General features: G+C 40.8%; 1 protein-coding gene across 2 annotated transcripts in view; it reads right to left on the bottom strand.

Annotated features, from left to right (window-relative positions):
• LOC146323233 (alsin-like) overlaps nt 1–14299 on the bottom strand; it is a 30226-nt gene that overhangs the window by 8051 nt on the left and 7876 nt on the right. For both annotated transcript variants that reach the window (XM_084725447.1, XM_084725446.1), the window contains exons 12-26: nt 13451–13547; nt 13157–13234; nt 12775–13002; nt 11609–11780; nt 11164–11359; nt 8319–8384; nt 8021–8180; nt 7566–7697; nt 6744–6872; nt 5929–5952; nt 3431–3501; nt 2727–2793; nt 2130–2308; nt 802–867; nt 500–598 (exon numbers count right to left, since the gene is read on the bottom strand). In XM_084725447.1, the coding sequence (XP_084581573.1) occupies nt 500–598; nt 802–867; nt 2130–2308; nt 2727–2793; nt 3431–3501; nt 5929–5952; nt 6744–6872; nt 7566–7697; nt 8021–8180; nt 8319–8384; nt 11164–11359; nt 11609–11780; nt 12775–13002; nt 13157–13234; nt 13451–13547 (1764 nt within the window). The remainder of the gene's footprint in view (nt 1–499; nt 599–801; nt 868–2129; nt 2309–2726; nt 2794–3430; nt 3502–5928; nt 5953–6743; nt 6873–7565; nt 7698–8020; nt 8181–8318; nt 8385–11163; nt 11360–11608; nt 11781–12774; nt 13003–13156; nt 13235–13450; nt 13548–14299) is intronic.

The following is a 14299-nucleotide window of genomic DNA, read 5'->3' as shown; positions in this document are numbered from 1 at the left end:
CAGTAAGAAACATGCTGTCTTCACTTACAAACTATTTGTACAGAGGAGTACAGAGGACTCATAGAGAGCCGAACATTATGAACATTTGTCTAACAGTTTGTGGTTTGGTGAGGTCACTGTGACTCAATATAATCAGTTCACCCCTGAGTCCAAGTGACATTTGTGCCAAGTTTAAGTAAAAGTATGTCTAAGTGTTATTGAGATATTGCGAAGAATGAAATGCACAGATGGACATCCCAAAAACACAGTGTGTCTGGCCACAGCTGTCGCAGGGGTGTGATTAAATGCTGGTAAGAAGTGATGTAGTGATCAAAGTCATTGCTGAGTCACAGTTGATGACAAAAGACTGAATAAGAGTGGGAAGACTGAGTACTGCCTTACTCAGGCGATGGAGATAAGACCTCTGTGAGTCAGGAATGTATAATTTATAAACTGGTCATTTGTCCTATGCTTCTCTCTGCCTTGAGAATGAAAAGTGAGAAGAAAACGATGTACTGACTTGTATTTTCCGAAACCATGGATCTTGCCATCTCTCCAGTGTCCTTGGTAGGTGTCGGGTTTATTCAGCACTCTGTTAGGTATTATACACTCTCCATAGCTGGAACGAAATGTACAGACATGTTGAGACAACAGGTGAGGCAACAATCTTTGCAAATTAATCAGAAAGTTGTAAATAGAAAAAATCATCAGCTGGTTTCACTGTTTTAGGCATAAGACACGTAATAGGGCTGAAAATGAAAGCTGCCACTGTTTTCTAACACATTAACCAGCTCTGATGCTGCACCGGGTTAATGTACTTACCCATCTTCCAGTCCATTCTTAAAGTTCCCGTTGTAGGTCCGTCCATCTGGCCACTTCATGGTGCCTCTGTAAAAGCCAAATATCCAACTATTTACACAAAGCCAGGTTTATACTCGGTGGACATTTAATTAACAGCTACCAGGTAGACTGACTTAAGCCTTCATTCTCACAACATCTGTATTCAACAATACTCACTTCTACCTGCACCTACTCTGCTTGCTCATTCATTTACTCGCACACCGTTCCTTTTCACTGCAGAAGTCTCTACTGATTTAAAGGCTGAACTGATGTCACTGTCATTATCCTGAAACCACCTGATGGTACCGCACCTGTGGTTTTGCATGTTTTAACTATTAGTTAGATATTCTTCCTCCTGGAACATTCTAAGACACTTAAATCCCAGAGAAATTTGTCCCTTAAGCAAAATATTTCCCTAATCTGAGGGGTTCACTTTGGAGGGTTGCATAAAGCCTGTTAAGTTGTCACCTTCCCTAAGTGATCAGATGGTTTTATAATGTTAAGTGTCAATATTACTGTCAGTTGTTAACTAGCTAACGCACTTGCTTAGCTTGTGTTTGCTAGCTTCTCCAAAAAGGACAACAAAGAGAGAACAGAAAGATGAGGCGATGTAAAGATGTTGTTTTCCTGAAGAACATGGAACACAAAAGCATATAATCAGAATTCAATTTAACTTAGCTGCCATAATACATAAGCACACAAACGGAAGATGTGTCAAGAAATAAATCTGCTGTGAAACAAACTGTAGATGAAGAAAATATAAAAATATTACAGTGATAGCAAAAAGGGAGATAGCCAAACATTGTCAGAAGTCAACAAAAACTGATTAGTCTCATAAAAGCTAATGTTAATATATAAGGCAGAGTCATACTGACGTTTGGCTAACCAGCTACACAGTTGCTAATGCTAACATCAAATCTATACTTTAAAAAGTTGCACATCACTCGTAGTGTGTCCGGGTCACTTAAATTTTTTTAAGGAAAACGGTAACAAAGGACCCTCTAGCAATGTAAAAGTGAATACTTAAGTAGCTAAGGGCAAACATTTGGAGGTTAACGGGTTTTCCTTACAACATCCTGAGGAAATTCTACTCATTTTTTTCCTAAACCACAGTTTAAATGATTTTATGTAACCAGGCCCTAGAATTTATTGTGGCCTGCAAAAAAAAAAACAATGCCCACCCTTGAAAATAGATCTTATGTTTGTACATTTATCAATTCATACTGCAGCTGAGGAGATGGAAGTGGGATAGTTTTGCACACACGCAAAAACAGACAAACATCTACATCATCTTCATCATCTTCTCTAACCTGCCATGAACTCGTCCTGCCAGCCAGCCCCCGGTGTACTGGGCATCTTTAAACCGTCCCTCTCCGGTGAACGTGTAGGAGGCCGTGCGAGACATTCCCATCACCCCCGGCGACGACCCCTGACCTCCACCTCCCAACACATGATCCAAGGCCTGGTTGATGGATCGTAGCCACTTATTCTGGAGACAGAGAGAGAGAGAGAGAAAATAAAAGTGAAATTTTTGAAGAAATAATGGACACATGAGCAGGAGGGAGAGTAAGAGCAGAGATTTCTAAATTAGAGATCAGGAAAGAACAACAACAACAAAAATCAGATATCAATATATCAGCTGGTATTCTTCATCTAAACTTGATTCAGGACAAAAGGACCAAATGAACATAAAATGCGGCATATAAAACAAACAAACCAAAAAAAATCTTATTATTAATAAGTTCAGTTAAAACAGACACTGGTCAACTTTAAGCTGTTAACATAAAAGGACATAATATAAATGTTCCACTCTTTTCGTGTTTAGCTGTGATACTGAACCACTGATATGCCTGATATTCATTCACAGATCCCTAAGTGGTTAATAAGTGTAGAAACTTTTAACGTACCTTCTCTTGTGGTGTCGAGGCCACCAGGGTGAAACTCTCCTCTGGACAAGTAATTTTGATGGCATAGCTGAAGACACACAAGGACAATAATTAACATGATCTGTATATAATGTTTAACAAAAGAAAAACAAAGTTGACAAAAAGTACAAAATATAATGAAAGACGTTCTAGTAATTTGGAAAACATACACACTATTAATAGTGCTAGACCCCGGGTGATTTCTTTATTGTGTGTTGTCTGGATGTCTGAGTGTTTCCTTTAGGATTCACTTCAGTGATCAGAAAGGTTACTTTCAGTAAGTTTAGATGTTTCTCTGTGTGCAGTAATTTCACTGCAGCTCCTGTGCCAAGTGCGTACACGCACACTGCTTCTCTCTTCAGGGAGAGACGCTTCCACCCGCAATCCACACCCTATTATTCATAAAGTAAATTTTTATGAACCGGCCCACCTGGATGTAGCAAATAAGAAACTGAGATGTACCCTGGGATTCAAAAAGACCCCTTCAGACCATTGGATGAGATCACACTGTGTCCCTGTCTGTGGTATTACACACGCAGGGTGAAGCTATGTGCTCATTATTCATCATCATAAACACTGACTGCTCACGGTTTTTACTCGACCATGAGTTTTTATTAGCATTAGTCATGTTAGCTTGAATGGTAAGCTTTTTTAAAAGTCCGGGTTTATAAAAACATCGAACTCACAGTCCGCTGCTGTCTTCAGTAACTGGTTTCACCCACAGACAGGTCAGAGGATAGACGTGGTGTGTGGAGAACTGCAGAGAGAGACACAGCAGCGCTTCAAGGATTTTACCACCATATTTTTACACATGTGGGACTTTGAAACTTCTGATATTAGCTAACATCACACTGCGATGACAAAATCACCGTTCTCAAATAACCAAATGTCCAAAAGATTTCCCTCTTCAAAACTTTAATGTAGTCTTTAATTCTCTGGTGAATAAGGGAAGTTACATAAAAAAAATTGTCAGTGTAATCTCAGTTTTACTGTATGTGCACCACTTCCTTGTGCTGCTACAAAAATCACATATTTGTCAATAGTTTCGTCCGTGGAGTTTTGACCTTTATGGTATTTCATTAATGTTTCCACATCACTTCTGTCTCATGAGTGAAAGTAAATGAAACTAAACCAGAATGCACTCGGCAAAACTAAACCAAACTTAATGAGACGCTTCACCCAAAAATCCAAACTACCTAATTTTCCTCTGGCCTGTAGTGCTATTTTATGTGAGTTGCTAAGTTTTTAACATATGTTTGAGATGTCTGCCTGCTCTCGAACATATATTTTCTTTCTAGCTGAAATAAAGTTGTTCCTAGAGATCTAGAGATCAGTCAGACATCTCGGCAGATGATATCTCTGGCCACCAAAACTATCTAGATGAATAAATAGCAATACAGATAAGAGGAAAAATCTGTATTATTATTGTTATTTGAGGGGGAACTGTCCTTTCAAATTATGAATGTTTCCCAATTATTTTTTGATTGAGTGACTTTTCTCAAATTAGTTTTGTCTCTGCAAATTGTTTTCCACTATATACCAGAACTGACTAAAAACTAGGCAGCCTTGAAGGTAGAAGATCTCTAACTGTATGTTTAAAAAGTGCTGTATAAATAAAGTTATTTTATTGTAGAGAAGATTAGCAAGAGTGCAAAGCATATGTGATTCACTGATAATGCACGAAAACATGCAAAACCTCTGATATGCTTCTTTTAGTTTGTTTTTGTCCAATTTAACTTCAAACTATTAAATCTAAATTTACATACATGAACAGTGCAGGATTAACATTATGTCAGAGGTCTACTATACAAAACAGGACATGAACCCAAAACCACAGAGAGAGAAAGAAGAGAGGTTTCATCACTGTCTGCTATGAACACACCACCTCACACCAAACCAAACAGAGAGGAAGACAAACTATTAGTCAGAGTTTTCAGCAGAAGGCTCAGTTCAGCCCTGGTGTTAACATGCGGTCTGAGTGATCAGATCAGAAGTGGACAGCTCTAAGTACAACACATGTGAGATCTGATTGCTGAGACCACATTCAGAGGTGGTCTTGGCCGCATGCGACCACGTTCTGTCAGCAGTGTGAACACAAGTGTGTCCTGGACCACACTGAAAGACCACCTACTGATGTCCTGTGAGTCCATCAGCTGCTTCATTGTAACACAACTTACTTATGGGCCCTTTTGCCTTTTCCCCCATTAAAAAAAGATGGCACTATTTTGAGAGTTGTTGAGTGCAAAGAAACTTGACTAACTTTGTTGCCAAGTGGAAACTGAACTGACAAAACAGATTTAGTGTTTATTTGCACACAAACCGGGGAAGCGAGGTCTGATCACAAGTGGTCACTCAGGACGCATCTAGACACACACTGTAATGCATCACGTGTGAACTCACACACTCAGAACTGTCCACTTGTGATTGTATCACCCAGAAAGCATGTTAGTACCAGGTCTGAACAAGGCCGAAGAAACAAGGGATAAGGGAACAGTAAATATGTTGTCATCTGGGCTAATCAGTGACAGACACGTCTTCTTGTTTAGAGCTGGAGATGTTCTTGTCTCCTGGATCAGACAGTTGCATCCTTTAACCAGTATCTTTACAGTCTATGAGCTACTGCAACTATAACTCCATCTACTGCCACCACTAACTGGCTGACGTTTCTGTTGCAAACACGTCTAAAAACCAAATCCACACACACCAGCAGCCTGTTTGGCAGCGTCTAAAGCTCAGAATCAGCCACCAAAAATAAATTTTAACACAGAACATCTGGACTGCAAAGGGCTACAAAGCCCGATGTTGATTCAGTTTGTCGACCCTCATCAGGGCGGATATTAGAAACACCTCAGAATAACACAATGCTGAGAGTTCCAGCAAAAACTGAACATTGTAACTTCCATGGAAGCAGGATTTATAGCAAGGCTCTTGGACTGAACTCCATTAGTTTGAGCTAGATGTGCTAAAGGACCAGACTTCTGCTGGAGAAGCAGTGTTAACAGTCCCTTTACTTACAGAAAGTCCTGTGTTAACATTTATTTATTTGCTTGCTGATCCCATGTGAACCTGTCAGAGTGAAAGCACTGAACAGAGGCCAGCCAGCACACCCATGCTGCTGCAGCACGAAGCTCAGTGGGGTTAAACCGGTTGGCTGGTTGGAGGCGAATTTAAACTGTATACTTACGAGGCTCTGAGAGGGAATGGCACCCTGAGTGATTGAAAGATACAACATACAAACATAAACTTTATCTGCAAAGCATGGTAGAAGCACCAGGAAGACAGAGATGCACACACAGATCCAGGTGAAGCTTTGCCTGGTATGAATAAAATGAATAAGACAGGGTTGGGCGGATCGATTCTGTGCAGATTAACGTAGCATCTGTCAATGATGGACTCAGCGTGTCTTCTCCGCGTAGCAGAGCGGAGAGCCGCAACAGATAATTACCTGCTTCTCGTGGCAAATACCAATAAGACAACCGATAATTTCACATTTTTGTATTTTAAAAAGAAGTTCATATAATGTGTGGTTTATACAGTCCTGAGGGCAGGAAAGGTTCAGCTCAGACGTAGTGAGCATAGATGGATGGTTTAATATTCCACAGCTCTGATCAAACAAAATCTAACTGACATCACTATGAGAACAAAAACAAACAGTTAAGACTCTTCAAATGTTCATTTAGTTTTTCTAGTTAAGTTCTTCAAAATCCTTCACAAATATATTTTGGCTTTTATAGATCATGTTGCCTAAATATTCAAATTAAATGTCAAATCATACATTAGTATAGTAAATATCTATTGGCTATAATATCATTCCTGGAATAATAAAATGATAATATATTTCCTATCATTCATCCCTGGTCCACTGTGCAAATCTGTCTGTAGAGAGTCTATGGTGCACACATGGATTTATACTGCCTATAAATAGAGGAATAATGACATAATTTGATTAATTGTGCTCAGATTTTCTGCGTGTGTGTGTGTGTGTGGGGGGGGGGGTACCTGTGTGTGCACCAGTGCATCATTAAAGAGCATGAACCAGTGGTTGGAGAACCGTCCTGCGTTCTGCAGAGTCAGAGATCTGTTGCTGCTTTCACACACCACACGACGCTGTGGGAGACGCAGAATCTCCTGATGAACAAACACACACGGACATTTCCTCATTAAAATCCGACAAAAACAACTTTATGTTACACAAATCCTGCCTCAATTAAGCAGGCGAGTTATACCAGTAGATCGACACATTGCATTTATCACCATTAAACCTTCTGTAGAAAACGATCCACTAAAGACGACACATTTATAATTTAATGGTCAAGTTAGGTTTTTCTGTGAAAGCCACAGGGAACCACTGGAGAGAGCAAAAGCTGCAGGTTGCAGACTCCTGGCCTTGTGTGATTATGAACTATGTGAACAGGGATTTCTCTCCTACCTGTGTGTGTGTGTGTGGTGTGTGTGCATGTATACATCTGGTATGTGTGTGAGTGTATCTGTGTCTGATTGTAATTCCTCATTTCGGTCAGCTGTGTCTAAGCAGAGCGCAAGAGAGACAACCAGCCTCATGTCCGTTCTGCATGCTCACCCTTTTACAAAGACATCAGTTACTACCTCGGCTGGTAGATCAGAGGCCATGTATTCAGTGTATTGAATTAGGTATGAAAAGAATTTAAAACTTCTCTGTGCATGAAATCAGGCGCAGAGCCTGAGAGCTGCGTTTGAAGGGGCAGAGTAAGAGGAGAGTTTGTGATCTGCAAGCTCACCACTAGATGCCACTGAATCCTGCACACTGGTAGTTTAAATAACGTAACACAGAGTTGTGCTCACAGTAGTTTTTCCAGAGTGGGTCTTCCAGAAGAGGAGGGTAGTTTCAGCTTCCTTCTTCCTCCTCAGCAGGGATGAAGACAGGGACTCAAACTGACTAAAGCCCTGGTGGAGGAACTGATACTCTGTGGTTAACTGGAGGAGAGAAGGAGGAAGGAAACATGACAGCGCTTTAATTGTTTCTCTTTTTAGGAAGAGTCCCATTAGTCAGCTTTAATCACATTTACTACAAAAATGAATGTCTATATCAAGAATCAACTTATGGTCAAGTCAATAGAATGAATGTAGTAAGTTATCATATATCCAAATTTACTCAGTTACGGGAAATAAAGAAATTCAGAAAACCAGAAAGTGAAAGAGAGGCAAAAGAAGGAACATAAAAAAAAGAGTGAAAACAAGAGTAAAAGCACAGACAGGAAGAAGAAGCACGAAGAGACAGCAGATCGATTCCTCCTCACCACATCGTAACAGGCTGCCAGTTTGAGCAGGGCTCGGCTGTACTGGTGGAGCTGCTGCAGAGGCCAGTGCAGCAACGACACCAGATCAACATCACCGCCGACAGACCGGTCTGACCCACACAGCTGAGCGAGCGCGGCCTGCTGAGAGCCTAAACACTCACTGGACAGAAAGACACAAAGAGAAATAAGACGCTCTAAGGACTCAAATATCTTCTATATTTTCATCTAAAAATGTGAGTGTTAGTTAAGCAAAGCTAATCCATTTGAGGAGTTGTTTTGGGGGCATTAAGGAGCTTACTGTGAGAGTTTATGGAGTGACTGGAATCCACCCATCACCTGGAAGTTACCTACTGAAGAACAGTACCTGAAGAAACACAGAAACAGAGAGAGGGAGAGATTTCAATTTGGATTTTCTTTTTAATTTCACAGACCAGATTCAGTATTAAAGAATGTCAAATGAACCAGTGAGTCCTTGATGAAAACAACTTGTGCCCTCCACCTCCTATCAGCCTGATTCTTACTATTGTTGAAATTAATGTTTCCATCAGTGTGTTCACTACTTCATTATCTACTGTCAACAGAAACTTTTCATTTTATTTGCTCAGAAAAAACAGTGGCACCTTCCTGGTTTGTGTCTTAAACCCATGAAATAGTTTTTCCAAATTCTTTCAGCAGTAACTGCCTCAACAGCTTGTTTGCCTTCTGTCTCTACAAGAATAATTCATTTAGAAAACTCAAGCTCTGTATTCAAACGTTTAAAGTCATACTGTACAGATTCAGCACGTGGACAAATAGTATAAACTGGTGTTAAATCAAACTTTACTTGTATTTTCTAACTGTTAAAGAAAGTGTAAAATATTTAGCGCCACAGTGTTTGTCTTTAAATGTGATTTGTGTTGTAGTGATGCACAGGTCGGCCCAAAACCTGATCCATGTTTGAGTGGACTTACAAGAAAATATAAAAGTTCGGCAGGTGGTTTGAATGACAAAGCAGTGTTCAGAGTAAGTTATTAATAAGTCACAGAAAAATTTAATGCAATAGTCCACTTTTTCTTCCCTTCTCTCTCAGGCCTTTTCCACCATTGTTGAACTGGTGCAGTCATGGTTCAGGCACATAACATTTTGGAGCAATTCGACCTTAAATATATTGGTACAGGAAACAAACAATAGCAGGTTTTTTTTACAGGTCATTATGCATTATGCATCTTTGATTACAACAGTTCTCTTCAAAACTGGTGGAAACACAGGCTCGTTCATGAGAAAGCACCAAGATTCCAAGAATCTTGGACAGACCCAGTTCAAGATCCAGAGCTATTTTGGTGGAAAAAGACTTCCTGTCACTCTGTCTCTCAAACACACACACATGCTGGCTGCAGTGTTGCTGTGCATTCCAGCAACAAGTGCATCCAGTGAGCACTCTTTCATCTCAGCTGGTCGGTGCTCAAAGTGAAATATGTTGAGTCCTGGAACTGTGGGCTCCATTCCTTTTAAACACAGTGAAGCCAAACACTGGGCTGAAAGACATGTAGGCTACTTAGTTAAAATGTGAAGGATGTATCATGTTTGCGTGTGTGTGTGTGTGTGTGTGAGAGAGAGAGAGAGAGAGAGAGAGAGAGAGAGAGAGAGAGAGAGAGAGAGAGAGAGAGAGAGAGAGGGAGGAACAGAGTTCATGTCTTTAATGAAGGGTTAATTGTTTTGCTGCTATTCAACAATAAGGCCACTTTCAGACAGAATTAGGCGCCGCTACGAGAACAACAGGAATCTCATTAATTCTGAATGGGGGTAGTCCACGCAGGCTGCGGCACGGGGGCCGCAGGCGATGCAGAGGAATAAGCAGCAGCATGGCGGAAAAGTTGAAAGAGGGTCAACTTTTGGAGAAAAGCAGCCTGCGGTGGCCAATCACAAGCAAATCAGACTCTACAAATATCTCTGCAAACAGGAGTTTGTGGTGATACTCATTACTCGATTTATTGATTGATTTATTTCATGTACCCAGCTTCACCATCTGTGTCTGACTGCAAACTAGTGACACAAAGAAGCTTCCTGAGAGAGAGAACAGAACGGGAAGAGAGAGCGGTAGCAGCAAGAAAGCTGGTGAAATAAAGCATTATTTTCTGATTCATGCAGCACAAATAAACACCCCCACACCGCCGCACAACCCTGTGGCTAGACGCCACAATGCCTAATTCTGTCTGAATGTAACCACAAGAACACAGTTTGGAACAATTCATCTGTTTATTTAGCCTCTTCCCACTACTGTGGGCGGGTAGAGACAGAGCGCTCTGACAGCTTCTAGCAGCTCCTGGCAGCAGGATCAGCCCCTTAGATAGTCCCGACAATTCAGTAAGGACTGCCCACTTGCCCAGGGCAAGTAAAATGCCACACCGGGCTAGTAAATCTAGCCCAACTGGGAAAGCGGTAAAAAGGAATTGACTGCAATTTTTCACAAATAACAACCCCAATTCTGGGCAGAAGGAGGGGTGGACTGTCATACCACTGTCAACATCATTAAATTTTATTACTTGTTGAGCACAGTGAGAGAATATTTAAATGTAAGGTCAGGGAATATTGAATGTTGAATGTTGAATATTTAATATCAAAACGTAAATCAGTCTCATGTCATTAATAAAATGTGGTTATACGCAGAAAAGTTCCAGAAATATGCCGACTAGAGATGGTCCCTACATACAGTACAAGAATGTTTGTTTCTTCACATCTATGACACACTGCGCTCGTGTTATTTACTGAAATAAAGATTAAAGATGACAATTACTGCGCAGGGGCTAAGCCTGATTGTGTTACTCTAATGCATAAAGTTGGTTGTTTGCTGGTCAGGTTGGGCTCAGGTTGTAGATTAACATGGATTTTTGTGGGTCAGGTGGTGTGGATTGGCTCTCACTGGGGTCAGGTGGGTGTTGATATTAACAAGCCCTTACATGAGCATCACTATTGCATGGCACTTCTTATAATACGGGAAATAAAGTGGGATTAAACACACAGTAAATGAAAGTAAAAATAAAGCACCAGAAAAGAGGGAATAAAACACAGACCAAGAGAAGTGAAAACAAACAAAAACTGTATGTTACATGTTATTCATTTCAGTAAAAGCGTTTTGTGTGCTGAGACAAAAAGGTGAACCTTACTCTTTATAGATGTCCAGAAAGTGCTCAGTGTGTGTCAGGAGGGGAAGGGAAGTGACATCACAGCCCTGCACATCATGCAGGAAGTAACTGAGTGAGGTGGAGTGTCGACCAATCAGGACGCTGAGACGAGCAAAAGTCTCGCAGAGAGAGAAGAAGAGATGAGTGCACGTCTCACCTAATGACGGACACACACTCTCTGTGGAGACACACACACACACACACACATATATTATGATTTTAATATAAATTTACATAAAAATAAGTCAAGCATTCACTTATTAGATGCTCAAATCATGCAACTATTGTTTTACAGATAATTTGTTGTATTTTGCACACAGTTCTTTCCAAGGAACATTTTCAGATTCCAATACTCAGAGATGAAATGCAGAGTAGAGACGCCACAGACATCAGTTAATGAAGATGAAGCCAGTACAGAGTCTCTCACCTCTGTTACGCAGCGGTGTGAGGAGGAGCTTCCTGACGCTGCTCAGCCAGCAGTAGAACTGTCTCTCTCTGGAGGCCAGCTCGTGCATAGCCGAGATAAATCCCATGACGTTCTGGTCCGCCAACACCGCACAGCTCTGACCGCCGCTGCACACGCTGCTAATGTAACCCATCTACACACACACACACACACCCACACACACACACACACACACACACACACACAGATGAAACAAACGTTAGTCATACATTAACACCATTTTGATGTTGTCCAGAGAACGTCTCACCTATTTTAACTGCGTGACACATGTGGTTCCTAGACAGTGAAAATTATGTACTGTAGTTTTAAAGTCAATTTTTTTTTTGCCAATTTCATGAAAAAAAAAAAAAAAGATCCAGTTTAGTCATTACAATAAGAAACAATGACTTAGTTTCTCAAAATATAACATGGCTTTGTTAAAAACTGAATTCTGATAGGTCAATTACAGCATTAAAAGGTCTGGTGTTTCTGTACAACAGTCCATTGATATGAAGAACAAGCAATAATAACAGGTGAAAAAAAAACATATAATCATTTTAAAATTAATATTTTGTAATGTACAGTGCAGCATCACCCTGTCAGGATTTATTTCATAATAATGACCTGCTCACTGTTTATTACCCCCTACATAATTACTCACTTATCTCAAAATAATAACTTACAGGATCTGGGACTCATCAATATCTTCTTTTTGCATCACATTGGTGGAAATAGACTTCCATGTAATTGAAACTACTACAACTGTATGTTAATGTTTTGTCACCACTACAGCAAACACTAACTGCTAAAGTATATTAAGGTTGTCTGACTTTGATTGTGGTTATTTAATGATTAGATTAATGGTTTTGCAGTCTAATAATGTGTGTTTGTAGTGACAGTGGCTGATCAGCTTAATAATCAGCTTGTATTGTTTTGTCTTCATACAGTGTCATTATGACTGATTGTTATTGCACCACTGGTTGTGGCTTTGCTGCCCTACATTTTGCCTCAAATGTCCCACTGAATTAATAAATTTGTACAGATCAAAGGCAAATCGGCCTTGGCCTACAAATCACTCAATTCAGTATGCAGTTGGAACTCCACCCGTCATCTTCTTTAAAGTCAGTCGTGTTGAAGGACGTACAAACCTCCATGCAGAAGGGCAGCAGGGTGGGTCTGACCGTATAACTCTCCGCTCGGCTGGGTGACCTCTGGGATGACCTCTGACTCCGCTGTGACCTCTCGCTCTGCGCCGTCATGGGCTCCTGCTGCTGGCCGCAGTACAACAGGACCGGCTGGACGCAGTCTCCATCAGCCAGGAGGAGGGAGTGACTTTGACCGGCCGACACGTCCCAGACCCGAAGACCGTCGGACAGCTAGAGTGGCCCGCCAGGGACAAATCACAGAAGATTTAGATCCATTAGTCATTGAATATGAAAAGAACGAACAGGCATTTTGAGAAATACATAATATGACTGAACATGTGAAATACTGTAAATGAGTTGAGCACTGATGACTGAATGAGTGAACCTTTGCCTGTTGAGGTACAGTGACAGGACTGTTGACATGACCAAGCTGCCCACACATGTTGCTGCCCCATGAGTACACCTGCAAAACACAAAGATAAGTTCGGTGATGTATCTTGTACTTATATGTTTGTGAGGAACGATTTGACTTTTAGATCTTGAAAGTGATGACATTTTGCTCAGTTTTTACTTCTTTGAAGTGTTACATAAAGCTTAAGGTCAGACTCTAGGTTAAGGTTAAGTTTAGGGTAAGGCGTGTGTGTGTGTGTGTGTGTGTGTGTGTGTGTGTGTGTGTTACCTGGCAGTGAGCAGTGAGAGCCAAAGAATGGTGCGACCCTGCGGCGACCTGGATCACTTCCTCGCCTGTCAAAGACTTGATGCACAGAGGCTGGAGTCTGGACACACAAACACACACACAAACACACTGTAACAGCTTGACTACACAGGAGGCTTTTCAGCCAGGTTTTTCAGGTGTGCAGAGGTTTTTAGGTCTGGTAAAGTTTTGAATGTACATGTTAGTAACTTAATATTGTGTTGCATTTCTTATGTTAAAATGAGGGGTGTTTAAAAACACATTCACTGTTAGAAAGATAGACTTTTCAATTTTTTCAACTTTTCTATTCAATGTCTTTTATTAAAGGTGGTGTGTGCTATTCTCATCCAATCACCATGGTCCTCTAGCTCCCTGTTCTGCGTGTGTGCTGGAAAAAAAAATTGGATATTTCTGCACAGCCCTGTCTCTGTAAAATGGAAACATAAAGCAGCTCAGACTGAGCCACACAACACTATAACAGCCGATCAGCAACATGTCACGTTTGTCTCTGTGCACAGGACAGGGGGAAGGGGAGGGGGAGCGAAAGAGACGGTAAATCTTCTGAAGGAGCACTGAATCATATCCCCCACCTTTAACTGATATATATAAAAGTACGGCAAAGGATATACCCAGACACTGATTTAGCTGGGCTAGAAAGCCACAAAAAAGTCCACAGGCTGAGATAAATCTGAATCCTTTAATCAGTTGCTTCCCCAATTATTGTTAATGATTAATAAAAAATTAAGGGGCATGAACTTTTTGTGGCCTGTAAAAGGGCGCATGCCAGAAAAAGTTTGGAAAGCACAGCATAAAGAAGAATATTTATTCCAGTGG

This window comes from Lutjanus erythropterus, chromosome 8 (genome assembly GCF_056507025.1).
Source record: "Lutjanus erythropterus isolate fLutEry1 chromosome 8, fLutEry1.hap2, whole genome shotgun sequence".
In the NCBI taxonomy this organism is placed as follows: domain Eukaryota; kingdom Metazoa; phylum Chordata; class Actinopteri; order Lutjaniformes; family Lutjanidae; genus Lutjanus; species Lutjanus erythropterus.
The sequence above is the reverse complement of the archived record's forward strand: the minus strand, read 5'-3'. Positions and strand labels throughout refer to the sequence as shown.